At 38.4% G+C, this 20,612-nt stretch overlaps 1 protein-coding gene across 2 annotated transcripts in view; it reads left to right on the top strand.

Annotated features, from left to right (window-relative positions):
• Positions 1-20,612, top strand: part of TNKS (tankyrase) — a 230,132-nt gene that overhangs the window by 187,704 nt on the left and 21,816 nt on the right. For both annotated transcript variants that reach the window (XM_005562613.5, XM_074000265.1), the window contains 5 exons: positions 4,869-5,057; positions 8,419-8,656; positions 9,352-9,434; positions 17,936-18,056; positions 19,534-19,631. In XM_005562613.5, coding sequence (XP_005562670.2) covers positions 4,869-5,057; positions 8,419-8,656; positions 9,352-9,434; positions 17,936-18,056; positions 19,534-19,631 — 729 coding nt within the window. The remainder of the gene's footprint in view (positions 1-4,868; positions 5,058-8,418; positions 8,657-9,351; positions 9,435-17,935; positions 18,057-19,533; positions 19,632-20,612) is intronic.

The following is a 20,612-nucleotide window of genomic DNA, read 5'->3' as shown; positions in this document are numbered from 1 at the left end:
ACTGTTATTATAAAATAACTTGCTTCATGACTGGGTGCAATGGCTCATGCCTATAATCCCAGCACTTTGGGAGGCTGAGGCAGGAGGATCGTTTGAGCCCAAGAGTTCAAGACCAGCCTAGGCAACATAGCGAGACCCCATTTCTACCAAAAAGTATATATCTATCTCTATATCTATATATAGAGAGAGAGGTATCTCTATTTCTACCAAAAAGTATATATATATCTCTATATCTATATATATATATAGAGAGAGAGAGAGAGAGATATAGAGATAGATATAGAGATACTAAAAATTAGTAAATTCCTCGCTTCCCACAGCCTCTGTACTGAGCCAGTCAGAATAAGGGCTGCATGTCACTCTTAACATCTCACAGCCTTAGGAACAATCTATATATTTGACTGGCTCAGTACTGTATTAAATAAACACAGATTAATTGACTGGCCTGAGGATGAAATAATAATCTGAGGTAGCTGTGAAATTACATAGTTCTTTACTTATACAGTTATTTCTTGTTCATTATTCCTTCATACATGTTTACCTTTTTTCCGCTAGAGAGCCCAGTCTGCTCTGTGTGTCTTTGAGCCTTTTTTGTATAAAAAGAACCTCAGTTTTTCCGAATGGAGAAAAAAATACATATTTATTTAAGAAGCATCAATAAAAATTACAAGTTGCATGAGAGCTGATATTAGTGGTAGTGTGCCTTACTGTGTTGGTGTTCTTTATATAACAATGCCTTGTATTATATTTGAATGCATGTTTACGCAAGACAGTTAACTTTTCTGCTAGTCAGTAAATGGCATTGATACTTATTACGACGAAGCATGTAAATTTATATCTTATAAGAGTAAATCAGTTGGCTGATACATTTTCTCTCAACTGTTTTTATTTTCCAGTGCTTTCTCTAAAATGGATAACATCTGGGGAATTTTCATGACATAATTGTAATAAAGCATCTACACAGTTAAATGGCTTTAACTGAAGCTAAGCACATTTCTCTTTCCCCTACTTCCCACCTTTTTAAAATTAAAGGCTTCCCAGTCTTTTTATGTTGTATTTGTCATTTAAAGCATTTTGTATTGCAGCTGGATTCTGAAACTATGTTAAATTGTCTGTTTCTCCTGGAAACATTCCAACAGAGATCAGTTTCTTTTCTGGACCATCTAGTTCAGTACTTTGCTCTTATATATTGTGTTGAATAGAATTGAACTGCTATTTATTGGATTTGTCAGCCTTAAATTCCAGTTACTATTTTTGCCTCTGTGGTATAGCTATGTAAAAGAATTAAACAGCTTAAGAACTATATTTTTAGTCTATTTGGGTAGTAATATACTCCTTCCTGTTCATTGTTCTTTCAGACATTTGTCAGAAAATTTCACAAGCATGTAATTGGTTTGTCCAAGCATAAACTATAACTTCAATATAAAGAAAGCTTAATAATGCATACTAGATAATACAATTCATTTTATACACATATACACAAACATGTAATTTTCCTTGGACTTTTTGTAATTTTGGAAGCCTGTGTAAATTAGTCTACCAAATGATATTATTCTGCCAGTAAACACGGGAGTTCAATAAAATTAATCATCAGAAACAGTTTAAATAGCTTGTAACCTCACTGGGGAGAAGCTTGAAATTATTCCGTGCTTTTGGGTTAACTTAACAAAAATTACTGTCTTTTTTCAACATATAGCCTTTGAATAAGGGAGATAAATTACTAGGTTTGGTTTTGTTTTAGGTGATTTTGATAATACCACAAGTGGTACCTCTGTTTTCATCTTTTGTGTTAGAAAATTTTAAAATAATTAAGCTATAGAATTAATTTTATAGTGATAGTATAATGCCAGAAGAATCACCAAACATATCCTGTTCTGAGAAGCCTTAGTCTGATTATACTGCTTTTTTATTTTATTTTTTGTTTATGGGGTGTTTTGTTTTGTTTTGTTTTGAGATGGAATCTCACTCTTCACCCAGGCTGGAATGCAGTGGTGCAATCGTAACTCACTGCAACCTCCGTCTCCCGGATTCACGCGATTCTTCTGCCTCCCGAGTAGCTGGGATTACAGGTGTGTGGCGCCACACCCAGCTAATTTTTGTAATTTAGCAGAGATGGGGTTTCACCATGTTGGCCAGGCTGGTCTCAAACTCCTGACCTTGAATGATCTGCTGGCCTCAGCCTCCCACAGTGCTGGGATAACAGGAGTGAGCCACTGCACCTGGCCTACTTTTTGTTTTTTTGGCAGCTTTTTACTTTGTATTATTAGAGCAAATGTGGAAACTTTCCTTAGTAGTTGACTGATCTGTACTTTTCTTTTTAGATAAATGTTCTTCACTTCGTTTTCAGAAACTACTATTTCTAAAATTAGGAAATACAGATATTTATATTACATAAAGTTAAATACTACCTCCGAAAAAGTGCCAGTTCTTTTTGAAGTGAGTGTCTTCAAGAGTGCAGGGAAGACAATGATATTTTAAGGAAGATAGAAAGTGACACGCATTTAGTAGCACCTTGGGAACTTTCTTGGCCTTCCCTGTCTTTTTCCATTCTCATACATGTCTTCCTTAAAAACCTCAATGTATGGTAGTTGAGCAGCAGCATGAGTTAGAAATGTATTCTCAGCAGATAATGTGCTTTTGAGTTAATTATCCAAACTGACCAAGTTATGCCTGGAAATGTGTCTGTAAGGGACATAAATGTGCCAATTGCACCGAATTATAGTATATTGGAGTTGAAATGGATCTCAGAAATAAGTGGTAACCAGCCTAACATCCTAAATGTATTTATAGAAATATACAAGTTATTTTTAATATTCCTTTTTTTTTTTTTTTTTGAGATGGAGTCTCGCTCTGTCACCCAGGCCTGAGTGCAGTGGCCGGATCTCAGCTCACTGCAAGCTCTGCCTCCCGGGTTTACGCCATTCTCCTGCCTCAGCCTCCCGAGTAGCTGGGACTACAGACGCCCGCCACCTCGCCTGGCTAGTTTTTTGTATTTTTTAGTAGAGACGGGGTTTCACTGTGTTAGCCAGGATGGTCTCGATCTCCTGACCTCGTGATCCGCCCGTCTCGGCCTCCCAAAGTGCTGGGATTACAGGCTTGAGCCGCCGCGCCCGGCCTATTTTTAATATTCTTAAAAAGCCTATCTGTTGAATCAGTAGTGCCTATTGTGTAATTGATTGTCTTAGCTTATTTTATAAGGATTTTTGAGAAGAAGCTGAAGCCTTTTGCTATATGGAGCTCTTTCTTGAGTGAACCTGGTCTCCATGGAACTTGCTCCTATATTGGCTTTTATAGTCCTGCTCCTTTATAGTTCTTCTCCAGCTTCCATTTTTCCTTTTTTCTCCTCTGAGGATTTTTCTTCCACTCTCCTTGTCCAAAATACTGTTGTTTTCAACGTTTTATCCACCTTGTAATTACCTTTCTGTATTCCTTTCCTTAATGAGCTCATTTGTCAAGTAGCTACAACTATTAATCCACTATTCCATTTCATAATCTCCCTGGAGCCCCCAGCCCCAATCCTCAGCCCTTGGTAGGTATTGAGCAGATGCTGGTTAGTGGGTGAGTGGCGGGAGAGTGAGTGAGTGAATGAATGAATTGATGCCCCCTTGACTGTGCTCCAGCCTCTTCTGACAAACCATCTACAGAATGTCTTTACTTGGAGGTTTTACCTCAGAAGGTGCCTACTATCTCAATGAGCCTTATCTGAGAGTTTCATACCTACTTCAACTTCCTTTTTTTTTTTTGAGATGGAGCCTTGCTCTGTTACCCAGGCTGGAGTGCAGTGGTGCTGATTTCAGCTCACTGCAACTTCTGCCTTTTGGGTTCAAGCGATTCTCTTGCCCCAGCCTCCCGAGTAGCAGGGATTACAGGCTTGCACCACCATTCCCAGCTAATTTTTGTATTTTTAGTAGGGACGGGGTTTCACTATGTTGGCCAGGCTGGTCTCGAACTCCTGACCTCAGGTGATCCGCCCACCTCAACCTCCCAAAGTGCCAGGATTACAGGCGTGAGCCACCGCACCCAGCCCCTACTTAAAACTTTTACAACTCAATTTCTGTTAATAGTTCTATCTTATTTTCTAATCTTCTAGATTCTCCCCTCCTTCCCCCCTTCCCAGAAAATGTAGTCATCTTTGACTTTTTCTCTTCTGTTGTGAATTTGGCTTTCTAAACCCAATTTTTTTTCTTTCAAAATTTCTCAGATTTAGCCCTTCTTTTCCATTTTTCTGTAACTGTCAACGGTTCAGGGTCTCATCACCTCACGCCCAGGTTATTGGCATGTCTGCTGCTAACATTTCCTCCACCCCTCAATCATTTAGACATAATAGACCAATTTTCATAAAATGTTACGTTGCTTTTTCAAAGGCTGAAGCAAAAACATTGAGAATCTTTGAGATGAGTATTTCAGTAAATCTGATTGCATTAGGTTAGAAAAGAAATGGGAAGATAAGAGAATCAATGTGAATAGAATGCGTGTTTGAAAAGTTTGGCAGATCGATTAGACCATTAACAGAAGACTTGAATTAGGTACTAGTTTCACTTTACAAAACGAAACACCTTACATCATATTTGTTTTTAAAATAAAGCTGAATATATTAGAAGGATGAATTTTTTTGAAAAAAGCCCATGGACAGTTACAGGATAATAGTATAGTTGTGTAATTGAGATTTTAAAGGAGGCAAGAAAAGATGGGAGTCCAAAGTGTAGGTAGAAGACTGAAATTCTTTTTTATTTTTTAGAAGAAACTTCTGTTAAGGATGAAAATGGAGATATAGAGGGAGTGAATTATTAAATAAAAACAAGTATACACGATGGTGCTTTACCAGATGATCTCATTCTTAATCTTTGTATCCTTTTCTTTTTCTTCAGCATGTTGACATAGCGGCATTATTGATAAAATACAACACGTGTGTAAATGCAACAGATAAGTGGGCGTTTACTCCTCTCCATGAAGCAGCCCAGAAAGGAAGGACGCAGCTGTGCGCCCTCCTTCTAGCGCATGGTGCAGACCCCACCATGAAGAACCAGGAAGGCCAGACGCCTCTGGATCTGGCAACAGTAAGTCCTCATTTCAGATACTGAGTATTGTTCCTTATACTTTCCGAGATGACATTAAATTCTCAGGCTCACCAGCTTACTTTTAGTCATGTTTATTTCACTTAGAACAGAGATCTCCTTCTGAACATTTTTGAAGTTCACACTTTTTCTATGAAAATATAATTTAAAACTCTAAGGCAAACTAATCAGTAAGTTAGTGTAATTTTTTTTGCCATTCTTAGCCTGCTAGGAAAACATGAATCATAAGAAAACACATTTTTAGAGTGTACCCTCACCTGCCACACGCTTCCTTTATAAACTTATCTCGTACCTTCTATATTTGGCATATTATTGTAGAGCAACTAATGTTCATGATGATTTACCTAAGTCCGTGAGATGGTCAAAGAAAAATTAACTCTGAGCAGTATTATTTAACTGCAGAGTCAAAGTTAAGCACCACATCCTCTTCCCTGAACTTTCTGAAAATCAGGGAGTTACTGTATAGTCACAATAATTTCTAATTTTTTAAGCCAGAAATGTTTTTTCAAGTTATATTCTGTTTCATTTATTTATTGCTGAGTAACTGTTTCAAAACACTTAGTGGCTTAAAATAATAATGATTTATTATTTCTTATGATTCTGTATGTTGGCTAGGAGATTCTTCTGGTCTTACCTGGGGTCACTTGTGTAACTGCATATAGCTGGTGGCTGGGGCAGAAACATAAAGACGGCTTCACTCATATGCCTGGGGCCTTGACAAATACAGCTAGAAGGCTGGGGCCTCTCTAGTCCCACGTGGCATCTCATCATTAAGTAGTCTTGTTGGAATTTCTTCACCAAATAATTGCATCTCAAGAGGGAGAAAGCAGAGGCTGCCATTGTTCTTTAAGGCTAAGCCTGGAACTGACATGCTGTCACTTCCGCCACATTCTGTTGTGCAAAGTGAGTCATGAACTCAGCTCAGGTTCAAGGGATAGGAAAATAGATTCCACCTTCTTTGAAAGGAGAAGCAAAGATTTCATGGCCATCTTTAATCAGCCACAGTCTTCCCTGTGAATACAAATTAAATCTATTTTTCCCACATTCAAATTACACTTACCTGCCACACATTCCCCCAACCAACAAGGGGCACAGATAGTCATCACTGGGTCCTTAGCAGTTCTAAAATTCAGCCAGGCACGTGTTATCAAGGCTGTCTACTCTGGACTTAGGGAATGGTGCCTGATTAGGGCCCAGTTCTGCTCCCAGGGAGTGGTTCACTGTGGCTGTCTTTTTCTTCCTTTCTTTCTTTTTCTTTCTCTTGAGACACAGTCTGGCTCTGTCACCCGGGCCGGAGTGCAGTGGCATGATCATGGCTCACCGCAACCTTGACCTCCCAGATTTAAGCCATCCCTCCACCTCAGTCTTCTAAGTAGCTGGGACTACAGGCACGTGCCACTATGCCTGGCTTTTTTTTTTTTTTTTTTTACTTTTTGTAGAGACAGGGTCTTGCTATGTTGCCCAGGTTAGTCTTGAACTCCTGGGCTCCTCCCTCAGCCTCCTTCCTCAGGCTCCCAAAGTGCTAGGATTACAGGTGTGAGCCACTGTACCCAGCCTCTGTAGCTCTTGGCCATGCCCTCTGAATTATCCTTCTCTTTTCATAAGAAATGGATCGTATTTACAGCCAAATGGCTTTCTCAACCTTTTACCTGCTCCTAGAAATTTTGGGGACCCTAAGCCTTTTACTATTTTAATCTACCTGTCCCTTTTAGTCCAAAATAGTACAACTCTTCCTTTATAAACTTTTGGATTTCCCATCAAATTATGCACCACTCCATCAGCCAAAAGCCCCACCCACAAATCTTTTCAAGACACGTCCCTCTGTAATATGGATTCCAAGTCAAGGTGCAGTGGGGCAATGCCCATAAGACCCTTCGAAGCTCTTTCATCTAGCCAAGGGAATTCACAAGGTACCACCTTAGAGGTTTTTTAAAGATTTTGAGGTAATATATCTATACTTCTGGTGATTTTTATTCTGAGGCCATGTTTTCCTGTCAGCACCCTAGATTTGACCTTTGGCCTGAGGCTATGCCTTACTTGAAGAAACTTTTGCTGATGGAGAGGCTGGGAATGGTGAATAATTTTATTTTCTAACCTAGCAAATCTTGGGTGAATACATTTCCTTAAAGAGAACTAAACAGTTCCTTTCTCTCTGTAAACATACCAGTCCAGCTGGCGAGGCAAAATTTGTTCTGGAAATTTCCTTAGCCAAATTTACAAGTTTATTTAGGTTCACGTTCTGCCTTCTATAAGACCTCATGTGCCAGTGTTGCCAAACTTTCTGCTACACAGCATCAGTCCCCTTTCTCTCGCCTTCAGTTGCACTTGCCTGTCTTCCACTCACAGCCTTCCTCAGCAATAACCAGGCCACCCTTCACACCTCCAACCAAAGCCACATGTCCACCAGCACCCCACTTCCCGGTACTGGTGTGCATTTCATTTCTCTATTGCTGCACACTAAGCCACCCCCAAACCCAGTGAGGGTTTAACATGACGATTTGTTATTTCTCACACTTCTGGGAGTTGACTGGGCTCAGCTGGGCAGTTCTGCTGGTTTTGTAGTTACCTGCACCTGGGAACTCAGCAGAGGCTGGAGCTTCCAAGATAGCCTTTCATCCTGCAGGACTCTCCCTGCATAGGATCTCAGCCCTCAGTAGTCTAGCCCAAACTTCTGTACGGCATGACAGATGGCTTCTAAGAGAGTAAAAGTAGACACTGCCAATCCACTTAAAGCCTGGCTCAGAAGCCTCAGAACATCACTTCTGCATTCTATTGGGCAAGACAACTCACAGGGCAAAGCACATTCAAGGTGGGTAGAAATTCAAGGGGAGGCATGCATGTCGGGAGGAAGGAATTGATGGCTGGCTGTCTCTGGAGACTATCTCCCGCATACTCGAAAAGCAGTTGCATCTAATACTTAAAAACTGTAAAGTTTATGAATAAATGAGCTAAGAGTGTCATCCCTTTGAAATTTCACCAGATGCTAATTTTACATGACATTATTAAGTGTAAATAACCAGATTATTATAGCTGTTTAAACATAAACAAAATATAGTAAATATGGAAATTTTTCTAAAGAAGGGTGACAGTTAACACTGAAAGTGCTTTTTTTTAAATGAAAGAAGAAATATTTTTAAAAATTACATGGTTTCTCCAATTCTGTCTACTGAAACTACTGAAACTCTAAGCTGTGGATAGGAGAAGGAATGATCAAAAACCAGAAGGGGATAGATAATGAGGCATTCATTAAGGAAAAAATCCACAAAGCATTTGGTTCTTAGTGAAAAACTTACCATTTCAATATATAGTCTTTTCACGTTTTTTTTTTTAATCATTTTTTTAGGCTGACGATATCAGAGCTTTGCTGATAGATGCCATGCCCCCAGAGGCCTTACCTACCTGTTTTAAACCTCAGGCTACTGTAGTGAGTGCCTCTCTGATCTCACCAGCATCCACCCCCTCCTGCCTCTCTGCTGCCAGCAGCATAGACAACCTCACTGGCCCTTTAGCAGAGTTGGCTGTAGGAGGAGCCTCCAACGCAGGGGATGGCGCCGCGGGAACAGAAAGGAAGGAAGGAGAAGGTGAGTAGACCCCGTGAATGCTTATTTATTTATACCTTTTGTTAGTGGAGCAGAATTACTTTTTTCTATTGATAATTATTGAACGCCTCCATTAGAGACGTCCTGTCTGTAAATTTTCATACACACAACATCTTATAAGAAATATTTCTTCATAGAAGACTGCCACATTTCTTGGCATTGCCATTGTTCTTACTTCTGTATATTCTAGAGCATCTGTTTACAACCAGCATCTTATTGAACCACTTATATTGAAATTATGTCAGAACACAACTGAGAGGTCATTTCAGGAATGAAAACTAAAATGATAGCTGATACATTTAGATTTTTTAATTCATTAAAAGCTTTAGATTTCTCTATATAAGTAGCATTCTATAGTATAAATATTATACTATAATATTTTAAAATTAGTATTCTCTATATTTTTATAAATTACAATAAGTTATAATTCTATATTCTAACCATATTAGAATTGATACAAATACTAATTTGATGAAGATAAAACGCTCTGCTTTTATTTCTCAATCAACTTGAGAAATAAAGTGTCTGAATTAAATCTGTGTATTCTGTATTATTTTATGCCATGTAAAATCATCTGACAGCCAAGGTTGTCAGAGTCATGTCTTTAAATGGATACTGAAATTTTCTTTATATTTAGAGAATTCTTTCTGAGAATCTTGAATATGTTTCTGTTTTAGTTACCGGTCTTGACATGAATATCAGCCAATTTCTAAAAAGCCTTGGCCTTGAACACCTTCGGGATATCTTTGAAACAGAACAGGTAAACACTCTTTTATATATTTGAGTCATTTAAACTAAATACTAAGAATTAGGCTGGATGCAGTGGCTCACACCTTAATCCCAACACTTTGGAATGCTTAGGCAGGATTGCTTGAGCCCAGGAGTTTGAGACCAGCCTGGGCAACAAAGCGAGACCCCCATCTCTGCAAAAAAAAACCGAAAACATGTTTTTAAGTTAGCTGAGCATGGTGACTTACTGGGCTGCTGGGAGGCTGAAGCAGGAAGATCACATGAGCCCAGGAGTTTGAAACTGCAGTGAGCTGTGATTGTGCCACTGCATTTCAGCTTTGATGACAAAGTAAAACCCTATCTCAAAAAAAAAAAAAAAAAAAGAATTATTAATTGCCACCCACCTCTTTTCTCTTTTGCTTCTTATGAGCTATTTTTAAACCCACAACACATTTCTATAAGAAGCCAGAGGAGCCCAGTATTTTATACTTCTCCCCAAAATTGTCTAACAATTGAGAGTCTTTATTTTGTTTTATCTTTATAAGCAGCCTAGCACTTTGCATTTTATTACATGTCAAAGCTTTGACCATGCAACTACCTCAAAAGAATGTTTTCGTAATTGTCCTTGGTTGTTTTGTTTCCGAAAAGTGTCAGTCTTTATTCATCTCATTTCATTATTCACGTGACTAGGCTCCTGAAGCAGTTGCCCATTAATTTGGAAAGCACAGTAGTACTTAGACAAGTGCACCTTTTAAGAATCGCCCCTTTATGAAGTTTCTCTTGTCCACTTAGAATCTTAAATAATCTTGAACCAAAAGTTGGCCATACATTCCAATAGACCCACCCTATTTTGGGATCCATCTTAAATGTCTGTGAGGGTCTAAGGATGGAGTCATCATTAGGGCATTTATGAATTTAGGATTATTCTGTTTGTTTTACTGTTTTCATACAGTATAAGGAGTTGTAATATTGTATGCTTTCATCATTATGGTCAACTTTAAATATTGAATGCTGGTAAGTCCTGAATTTAAATGGACTATTGATATACATGAAATTTTAGAATGGAAAAGGTGTTTAGAGAAAATTTAGTTATTCTCCCAGGTGTAGGGATCGCCCTTGTATAATAACACCCATGTTAGTCCTCTAGCCAGGGAAGATACCTTGTTACAATTTGGGACAGGTGTAATAGAATGCTTGTAACTTAAAGTGTGCCAAAAACTGCTGGTAGGTATAATTCATTTGTTTTGGGCTTATGCTCACCCTGTTTTGCACAGAGATCTAATCTCCAGTCTACATATGTATTCAGTTTTACAGGACTATACTCCCTACAGAGGCTGTAGGGGAGAATCTATTCCATGCCTCTTCTTGCTTCTGATGGTTGGCAGCTTCTTTGGCTTGTGGCCACGCTACTCCAGTCTCTGCTTCCATCTTCACATTGCCTTCCTGTCCTCTGTATCTCTTCTAAGGACATTTGCATTGAATTTGAGGCCACCAGTATAATCTCCTCATGTCTAGACCCTTAACATAATTTTGTCTGCAGATACTCTTCTTCCAAAGAAGATGACATTCATAGGTTCTGGGGATTAGAACATAGACATATCATTTTGAGGGCCACCATTCAGCCCACTACAACACAATGTGTCCCTTTATATCTTTTTAAGACCTAGTCAACTTATCAGAGGTGTCAGCCTTTCAACCACCTACCTCTACACATCTTCCCCTATTTTAGAATACATCTGTTTTTTCAAGTATTCTTTATATGACATAATTTTCCAATATTTCACTCGCACCTTTGGCCCACTATGGTTCCCTTCTAGGCTTATAGTCAATTTGGAGTTAACTTAAAAACCAGGTCTTTTTTCTATTTTATATCAGTTATACTGTTAAGACTTTCTTCTGCTTTTTCTTTTTTTTAGCTACATTTTTTCATTATAGTTCATCTTTAATGCTCTTAATAACAACAGTTGAGTAGGGATAGCATTGGACTAAAAGAAGACCTTAATTCTAATTACTTTTACCCTCTTACTAGCTGTGTAAAATTGGGCTAAAAGACATTTATCCTATCACTTCCTTTACTGGTAAAACCTAATGCCTACAAATGTCCAGAGAGTTAAAATTCTCGTTAATATTGTGCTGCTGTGTCAGCTTTTAATACAGTGATGCATCACATGTGCCTTTGGTCTAATGGTTAGGACTTTATAGACTGCTGTCTATCAAATCGTTTTCTTTCCCAACCATTTATTCATCCCCTGGTTTGGAGCTTTCTTAGGAGAATATCCTAAACAGTAAGAATGCTTTATCCTTATTCCCTAACGGAAGGTGTGCAAGCTGTTTTGAAACCATTATACTCTGCTATTTCCATATTACAGCTATAGCTGTTCTTCCCAAATCATTTCCACAATAATTGTAAAATTTCAAACACATCTTTGCTAAACAAACCAAAGACCTTAACTCAAACAAATAATTCCAATGTACTGATGAAAGTTTTCTAAAGAATGTTAATTTTCTTCTTTTAGTCAGTTTGCATTATAATTTTATGTGTTAGTTCTTTTTTACTTTATATTGTATATTCTCATTGTCAGTAACTGACTTCCTGTGGCATATTTATCACATTTTATTGATTTGAATAGTTTAATAGTTTAGTCTCCTAGTCACTCCTTCTGACAGCTTGTTCTGGTTTCATCAGTTTCATTGTTCTTTTTTTACTGCAGTTTCGTTCTGAGTAAATAGTTCCATTGATTTTCTTTTAGCCAGAATAACTTCTATAGCCTTTTCTTGATCAATACATAGATAATTGCATTTAATGTGTATTACCAAGCGCAGTTCTTTTCCTCCAGACAAGTGATACTACCTTTCTTCGTTTCTAACTGTGTCTGGCTCAATCATCAAGCAATCAAATGTATTTTTATTTTAATTGCAAATGTTATTTATCTAGCCTTCCATTATAAATAAATGTGATAACCTTTTCCATAACTTTAACCATTAGCATTTTCTCCCATTAACATTCTATATCAGTAATATGTGATGATGGTGCACATACTTGTATAGTGGGGGAGGAGTGAGGGTGCGTGCATTGTACTCATTTAATTCATATCTGGTTGGCTTAAGCCAGGGGAGCCATTGTTTTCTGACGTGCTTTGACATGCTCATATGTCTCATTGCCTGTGTACCTACTCATGGATGCCAGTGGGGTGTGGAATGTAGGTATTTTATTTCTGGTCCCAGAAAAAAACCTTCTGCACATCATAGCCTCACCTCCTATCTTCACAGTTACTCTCTCGGAAGTCTCTAAACTAAATTGTCTTGTTTCCCATAGATACTTTGCCAAGTTCTATGTTAAATAATATATACCTGTATCCTTTCTAGTTAATTATAGTACCCATGTGACCTTGGCCCTTCCTTTATAACATAGCTTTCTACCTATGAATATAGGTAGAACACTTTTTCTATGGGAAAGACAGATTTTATTTACACTGCAATTCCTGGAACATAAATGCTATCACTTGGAAGACTGCTTGTGGACATCTTTATGGTTAACCTGTGTGTTTTCATGGAAAATGACCAGATAAATTTTGATTTCAAATTCTTGAAGATAAAAGCATGGCCTCCAGTAATTCATTGTGAACTTGATTATAAAGTTAGTACTTATTACTACTACTGTACCATACAACCTTTTAAGCCCAAGCAAGAGAAAGGTCTTTTTCATTAAAACTAATTTTCTCTCCCCACCCAAAGTAAAATGACTGTTAGAAGCTAGAGGTAGCTCTTTTTGCAGTGACCTTTGCTTTATGTGCAAGATGACTTTAACTGACACGTGGATAGTCTTTATTCTTAATATTATAATTTTATTTTAATGTATACTAGATAGAAATAACTAGCCCAACAAGCTTGTGATTTCCTCGGTATAATAACCAAGTCAAGGTTTTAAAAAAGGAGCAAGTTAATTTAAATATGATTTTCAGAAAAAAATGTCTAACAGCTGATAGGAGTATATATAAAATCCCTGAATCTTGAAGCAACATGTCTAAAATCCAGCTAACCTGCTTTCCATCCAGATATTTCTATTTCTTTTTTTGATACAATAGTCTCATAGTTCCCCATCTGCAGAATTTTGGAATAATCTTTAATTATTCATTCTTTTATTTTAACCATTTCTATTTACCAGGCCCTGTAAATAGAGTTCTCCAGTTGCTTTCAGATTCATCCCTTCCATGCCATTTTATCTTCATCTTGTTCCCAGTTGATTTCCCTTCCAAATCTGCCCTTCATAATGCCAACAGTCTCATCCTCCTAAAATACAACATTGATCGTATTACTCTGCTGAAAAGACTTCCCAGGGCCTTTGGTATACTTTTTTTTTTTCTTTTTTTTTTTTTTTTTTGAGACGGAGTCTTGCTCTGTCTCCCAGGCTGGAATGCAGTGGCCCGATCTCAGCTCACTGCAACCCCTGCCTCCGAGGTTCACGCGATTCTCCTGCCTCAGCCTCCTGAGTAGCTGGGACTACAGGTGCGCACCACCATGCCCGGCTAATTTTTGTATTTTTAGTAGAGATGGGGTTTCACCATGTTGGTCAGGCTGGTCTCGAACTCCTGACCTCATAATCTGCCCACCTCGGCCTCCCAAAGTGCTGGGATTACAGGCATGAGCCACTACACCTGGCCAGCCTTTGGTATACTTCTAAACCCCTTAATTTGATAGATAAGGCCCTTTAAGATCCTCTCTGTGCCTGCTGCTCTGCCGTTCCCTCCTTTTAATCCTTGATACATATTCTCCTGTCACCATTTTGAACTACAGTACTTAAGTTCCCTCAAATACTCTGTATTCTTTTAACTGATTTTCCCTTTGCACATGCTATTCCCTCTGTCTTAAGCACACTTTCTTCCTTCCCCTGCCTGATGAACTCCTGCTGCTTAGCTGAATTATGACCTTCTTCTGAGAACCTTTCCTCATCTCCTTCCTGCTCCTTCCTTCTCAGCCCTCCTTGCAGCCCTGACCAAACAGGCCACCTTCACGAGAGTTCTCTTAGGGATTCTCTAAGACATTGACCCATTTTATGTGTGTTTATTATCTCGAGTAAATAACATGAACTCTGGTTGGCACTCTATTTCATGGCCCCACTCTTTTACTATCAGTTATTTGGACCAACAATGTAACTTTCCAACTATAATTGGTCGTTTTAGAATTAAATGAAATGTTTACTTTTTAAAGAAATATATAGCATAAAGAAGGTACTCATTAAACATTTTTTTGTGTGAATGAGCTGACATAGATCTAAATTCCTTAGCTTTTCATTTAAGGTTTTTCAGTGGCCACTGCCTGATAAATATGCAGACAAATTGGACACCATGTAACTCAGTACAACTAAATTTAATGTTTAATCATTTTCGCCTTCTAGTCATCCTTTTAAAGAATAGAAACAGGGAAAAGACAGATACAGCTATACATCTCAGCTCTTCTGTGTACTGTTTTCATGACTTCTCTCAGTACCAGTGACCTCATAATACATTAATAGTACTTCATTATCCATCATCGTAAGGATTAAATGAGGTAATGTAAATAAAGTGCTTTGAGCTGTGAGTGGATGGTGGTTGGATGATGAATGGTTGGATGGAATTGCAGGAATAATGTATATTTATATTCAGTTGCAAGTATAGAAAGTTGTCCCATTCCCTTTTTGTTTTTCAGGTTCCACAGGTTAATAGCTTTTCATCTCTTCTATCCTTCAGGATAGCCTAATAAACATTGCCTTTTTTTTTTCTTTAGTTACGTATTTTCATATTCATTCCTTTTGTGTGACCGTATCTAATTGGATAAATGCCAAGATAGCATGGGTAGATCACCTATCTACTGCTGTGTAACAAATTACCCAAAACTTAATGGCTTAAAATAAGAAACATGTATTATCCCACAGTTTCTGTAGGTCAAGAATCTAAGCATGGCTTAGTTGGGTGCCTCTGGCTCAAAGTCTTTCCCGAAGCTGCAGTAAACTGTCCGACAGGTCTGCAGTCTTACCTGGGGACTCACCTGGCAAGGGCGGGGACCTGCTTTCAAGCTCGCTCACAGTGTTGGTTGACTGGCCTCGATTCCTCACCTGTCGGCCTCTCCACAGAGTGACCTTATGGAGTATTACTTACCTGTTGCTGCTTGATAATACCGCAAACTCAGCAGCTCGAAACAGCACACATTTTGTGAGTCAGGACTCTATGCACGGCTTAGTTGTGTCCTTGGCTTCATGATCTCTCACAAGGCTACAGAGCATTAGCCAGGGCCAGTATCTCATCTAAAGACTCCACTGGAGAAGGATCCCCTTCCACATTCTCACATGATTACTGGCAGGATTCAGTCCCTTGCAGTCTGTTGGACTGAAGCCCTCAGTTCCTGCCATGTGGGCCTCTATAACATGGTTTCTTGCACTATCAAAGCCAGCAAGAGAAAAAGGATCTGCTGGTCACCTCTCATCACCATTGCTGTATTTGCTTGGTTAGAAGCAAGTCACTAGGCAAGCCTGCACTCCAGGGGAGGGGAGCACACAGGATGTGGTGTAAGAAGGTGGGAATCATTGAGTGTCTGCCATGGCGGCCAGGTCTTCTAGGGTGAGCAGTCCAAAGAGTGAGCGCCCAAGATGGAAGCCACAATCTATCACCTAATGTAGAAAGTAATTTCCCATCACTTCTGCTGTATCATATGTGTTAGAAGTGAGTTGGTAAGTCTGTCTCACACAGGGAAGGGATTACAGGGAAGACACAAATGCCAGGAGGTAGGAGACCACTTGCCACATTCGGTGTGAGAGCTCCTCTCAGCCTTGCCTTCTAAACTAAGTGACTTGCTATCAGTCTCTTCAGGTTGTTTTGTTGGTTCGGTTTGGGTTTTTTGTATTCATTTTATGATTGGAGCTATAAAATGAATAAATATATTAAATAGTCTCCATTATTCCTCTAGAACATTGTAGAGAATATTGTGTTCTGCTGGCCTGGTGTCTGCGTCCTCCAGATACGCACTATATGTATCAATTCAGAAAAGTCTGAGGATTCTCTGAATTGAAGTTACCACATAGATATGAGACCCTTGGTTTTAAACTGAAGTTAGTTTGGAATATTTAGAAGAAAAAAAGGGACATCAATAACATAGTTTCCAAATTCTATTAAAATCATGTCTAGCTAAGAATGTAAAGGCTCCTATTATTCTGTAAACTATTCCATCTCAAAGATGTGTATTTCAAAACTGGGTTTTTTGGTTTTGTTTTGTTTTGTTTTGTTTTAAAGCTCTGCTGAAACCTTTCTTTTGGGTGATTGGAAGTAAATTGCCTGCTTTGTGCAATGCAGCAATTATTGCTTAAATGGCCACTTAGAAGCAATATAGAAAATTATTTCCAAAGAATGAGTGATGTATGCTCATTTCACTGGAAAGATCAAACTCATATTTTATTCTGACAAAAAAATCAGCAGAGGTCCAGGCCTAATTTGTCAGTTTTTTAAATGTTACTTGAAAGTTAAAAGTGGAAAAAAGCGATCTTGTTTGAGTTGGAAAAGGAGTGTCTGTAAAAGAATTTCTTGGTTTTCCAAGGCAGGGGAAAATCAAAGACTAATCTTGTAGACTGGTATTTGGATTGTCATAAGGCCAGCTTCGTCAAGGCTGGAAAGTTGCATGTTCAGACTTCAAGAAATGTGGCTACCCAAGTTCATCCTGTGTGTTCAGAACATAGCCACTGGGTGGTAGTAGAGTCCCAGCTACTTTAGTCCATAAGGGAATTAGGTGATTTTGAGCCAACTAATCATCTCCATTTTACAGGGATAAATAACCAAAAGTTAAAAACTAACCAAAAATTAAAAACCACTATGTTGTATAAAAACAGAATGTATTTTAAGCAGAAGGGATTAAGTCTGAGAATTTATGAGAGAGCTTAAAAACCATCTACTCTTTCCTTATCCAAATTGGAATTTTAAAATGTAGCCTCTCTTTAAAACAGTTTGTAATCTAACTAAATACTTGAGATGTCAATCTCACTGCTTTTTAAGGCAGTCTGTCCCAGGCTTGAGTATTTCTTAGCACTGAGAAGTTCTTCCTTATCTATCGTCTGAAAACTGCTCTCTCCTTTTCCTGAGCTCTGTTTACTTGCGCTGAATGCCTCTCCCTTTTCCCCACCGTTCATTTCTACTCCCTGCTGGGTATTGGGATCTGGTGTTTCCCATTTTCAAGCTATTGATTCCTCCTCTATCTGGAGGCAAGCAGTAGATGATAGAACAAAATCATCTAAAGGAAATATAGCAATGATCTTCTTGAATATCTATAGTATTATTTCTCCCTTTTTAATTCTCATGGACAAAAAGCAAATCAAGGAGTACTTCAAGTAAGCAAAAAAGCTGATGAGACTATCAAGACAACTTTAAAAAGATTGTAAGCTCATGTTTGTAAAGGAAACAAAATAATTTTATTAATTTGCATGGTACTCATAGCATTGTAGACAATTGGAAAAGCTTTTGTCCTCTGAAGAACTGTTAAAGATTTCACAAGTAATTTTGTTTCATTTTTCAGATTACACTAGATGTGTTGGCTGATATGGGTCATGAAGAGTTGAAAGAAATAGGCATCAATGCATATGGGCACCGCCACAAATTAATCAAAGGAGTAGAAAGACTTTTAGGTGGACAACAAGGTAAGCTATTCAGAAAGAAAACAAATTTCAGAAATCAGTGGTACAAGGTAAGTGTTGGGGCTGACAGTTGAACTCAGCCTGTCTGACCCCAGAACCATACACTGAACTATTGTACCTCCTGTCCCTTCCCCATCTCAGTTATTGGCCTCGTGCTCCCTGTAGCTGGAAAAATCTGAGTCAGTCTTCCCTCTCTGCCAGCACTTTGTATCCTCAGTTTCTCTGGAATCTCTGTACTTCTGTCCTTTCCCATGACTGTCACTTGATCCAAGCCACCATTCTGTCTCCTGGACTATCCCAACCACTTGGTTTATCTCCAGCCTTTACATTTGCTTCCTTCCAGTACCTTCTCTACAATGTGAACACAGTCTTTTCAAAATGATTATATGATCATATCACTCCCTTGCTTAAATCCCTTTAATAGAATCCTGTTGCCTTTAGGATAGAATTGAACATTCCTAACATGGCTTTTCACAATCTAACCTTTCTTAACTTGAACCATCCTCCCCCCACATGACTGTCATCTTTGTCTTTTTCCATTCTACTTTGCTGTTACAAGCCTTTTTACCTTCTGTTTTTATTCATTTCTCTATTTGTTAGAAGCACTTTCATTATAGGAAAGCAAGGAAAGAGAATCTATAGACCTAATCAGATTACAAGAGTGATGTGAAATTCACACTGGAAGATTTTGTGCTTGAGTCTTGCTTATTTATCTGTATTTTAGTTCATCCATGAAACTAACAAAGATAATGTATTTTAAAGCAATTGTAAGTGGCTATTTCAAGCCATCTTAGAAGAGTTTTTAGAGGATAATTTTATATTTTAGGTCTGACTATATTGTGATGTCAGTGCATGTTTTTCTTTTGTGTCAGATATAGCTTCATGTATGTTCATGATAGAGTTTAATTCAACAAATATTTGTTGAACTCTGCAGTGTGTACAAGAAGCTCTATAACAATAGATAAAATTGGGCCAGGCACGGTGGCTCACGCTTGTAATCCCAGCAGTTTGGGAGACCGAGGCGGGCAGATCACGAGGTCAGGAGATTGAGACCATCCTGGCTAACATGGTGAAACCCCGTCTCTACTAAACAAAATACAAAAAATTAGCCAGGTGTGGTGGTGGGTTCCTGTAGTCCCAGCTATTAGGGAGGCTAAGGCAGGAGAATGGCGTGAACCTGGGAGGCGGAGCTTGCAGTGAGCAGAGATCGGGCCACTGCACTCCAGCCTGGGCGACAGAGCGAGACTCCATCTCAAAGAAAAAAAAAAAAGAACAGATAAAATTGATCCTCAAACATTTTATTGTTTTTTCTCCTGTCCTTGAGTATATTTGTTTAAAGTAACCAAATTTATCAGGTTCAAATTGCAAATAGTTTAGGTTTGTTCCAAAATGTCAATTATTTATTATGAATCCTTTTTTCTAAAATAGAGCCTAAGTAGTGCAGACTTTTGTTTTATATGTTAATTTTTCTCTCCTACAGGCACCAATCCTTATTTGACTTTTCACTGTGTTAATCAGGGGACGATTTTGCTGGATCTTGCTCCAGAAGATAAAGAATATCAGTCAGTGGAAGAAGAGGTAATATACATCAGAAATCTTTCATTTGCTTTTCTTGAAATCTGTGGATAAACCTGTTTTTCTGGAAGAAACCTCGTCTTACATTGCCTTGTGGTCACGTGCCTATTAATCAGTCTCTCTCAGCCACTGTGGTAGAATATTGCCAAAATTAAAATATGACAGCACCACATGGTTTTCACATCAAAGCCTGGGTTTTCTAATGCACGGGGCCCATCTGTCTTTTTATTCTGGAGATTTTCTTGAAATTCATGCAAAATAAGGAGCCTATTAGAACTGTTTTCTTATATTGTTATAGTGCCACCTAAGAATGACATAGAATGAAAAACTCTTGCTTCATAGAGAGCAAATATGTTCTCATCCTTGTTTTTATGCAGTTATAAATGTGACGGTAAAATAATATGCCTAATCGTCACGTGTGCTTCTGGGTCTGCCTCATTATTCTGCATAACATTTCATTTCTCCAGTCACAGTTTTTCTGAGCCCCTATGAAGGCTGTTTGTGTGACCCTCTTGGTGGTCAGATGCCAGTGAGACTCCCACTCCACTGACGGTTTATGCATAAACAAACAGCCTAATACCATTGTTATAAGTAAAATTCGTGTTTGTTTTTTTTAATTAGTACTCATTTTATTTTCACTCCCAGGCTAGGAACTTGCATTAGGTAACTCAGGACCATGGCCCCAGGGCTGTATTTCAGCTCATACTTAGTGCATCAGGAAGGCACCACGGGGTCCAGTGTCTTACTACCTAATTCTTCTCTTAGCAGTTAGTACATTTTGATAATAATGTCAAAAATATAGTGACTCTTCACAAGTGGAGCAGTAAGGAAGAGAATTCATTCTATTGAGTTAATTCTCTGAGAAATTTAGATCTTTAAAATATTTTTCTTTTCCACAATTATTTTTAATTTAGAGAGTAGTCAGAAGAAAGTTACTCCCTTTAGTAGTACCTTATAGTCAAATTCCCCTGGTCTGTGTAAATA

The sequence above is a fragment of the Macaca fascicularis genome, chromosome 8, assembly GCF_037993035.2.
Source record: "Macaca fascicularis isolate 582-1 chromosome 8, T2T-MFA8v1.1".
In the NCBI taxonomy this organism is placed as follows: Eukaryota; Metazoa; Chordata; class Mammalia; order Primates; family Cercopithecidae; genus Macaca; species Macaca fascicularis.
The sequence above is the reverse complement of the archived record's forward strand: the minus strand, read 5'-3'. Positions and strand labels throughout refer to the sequence as shown.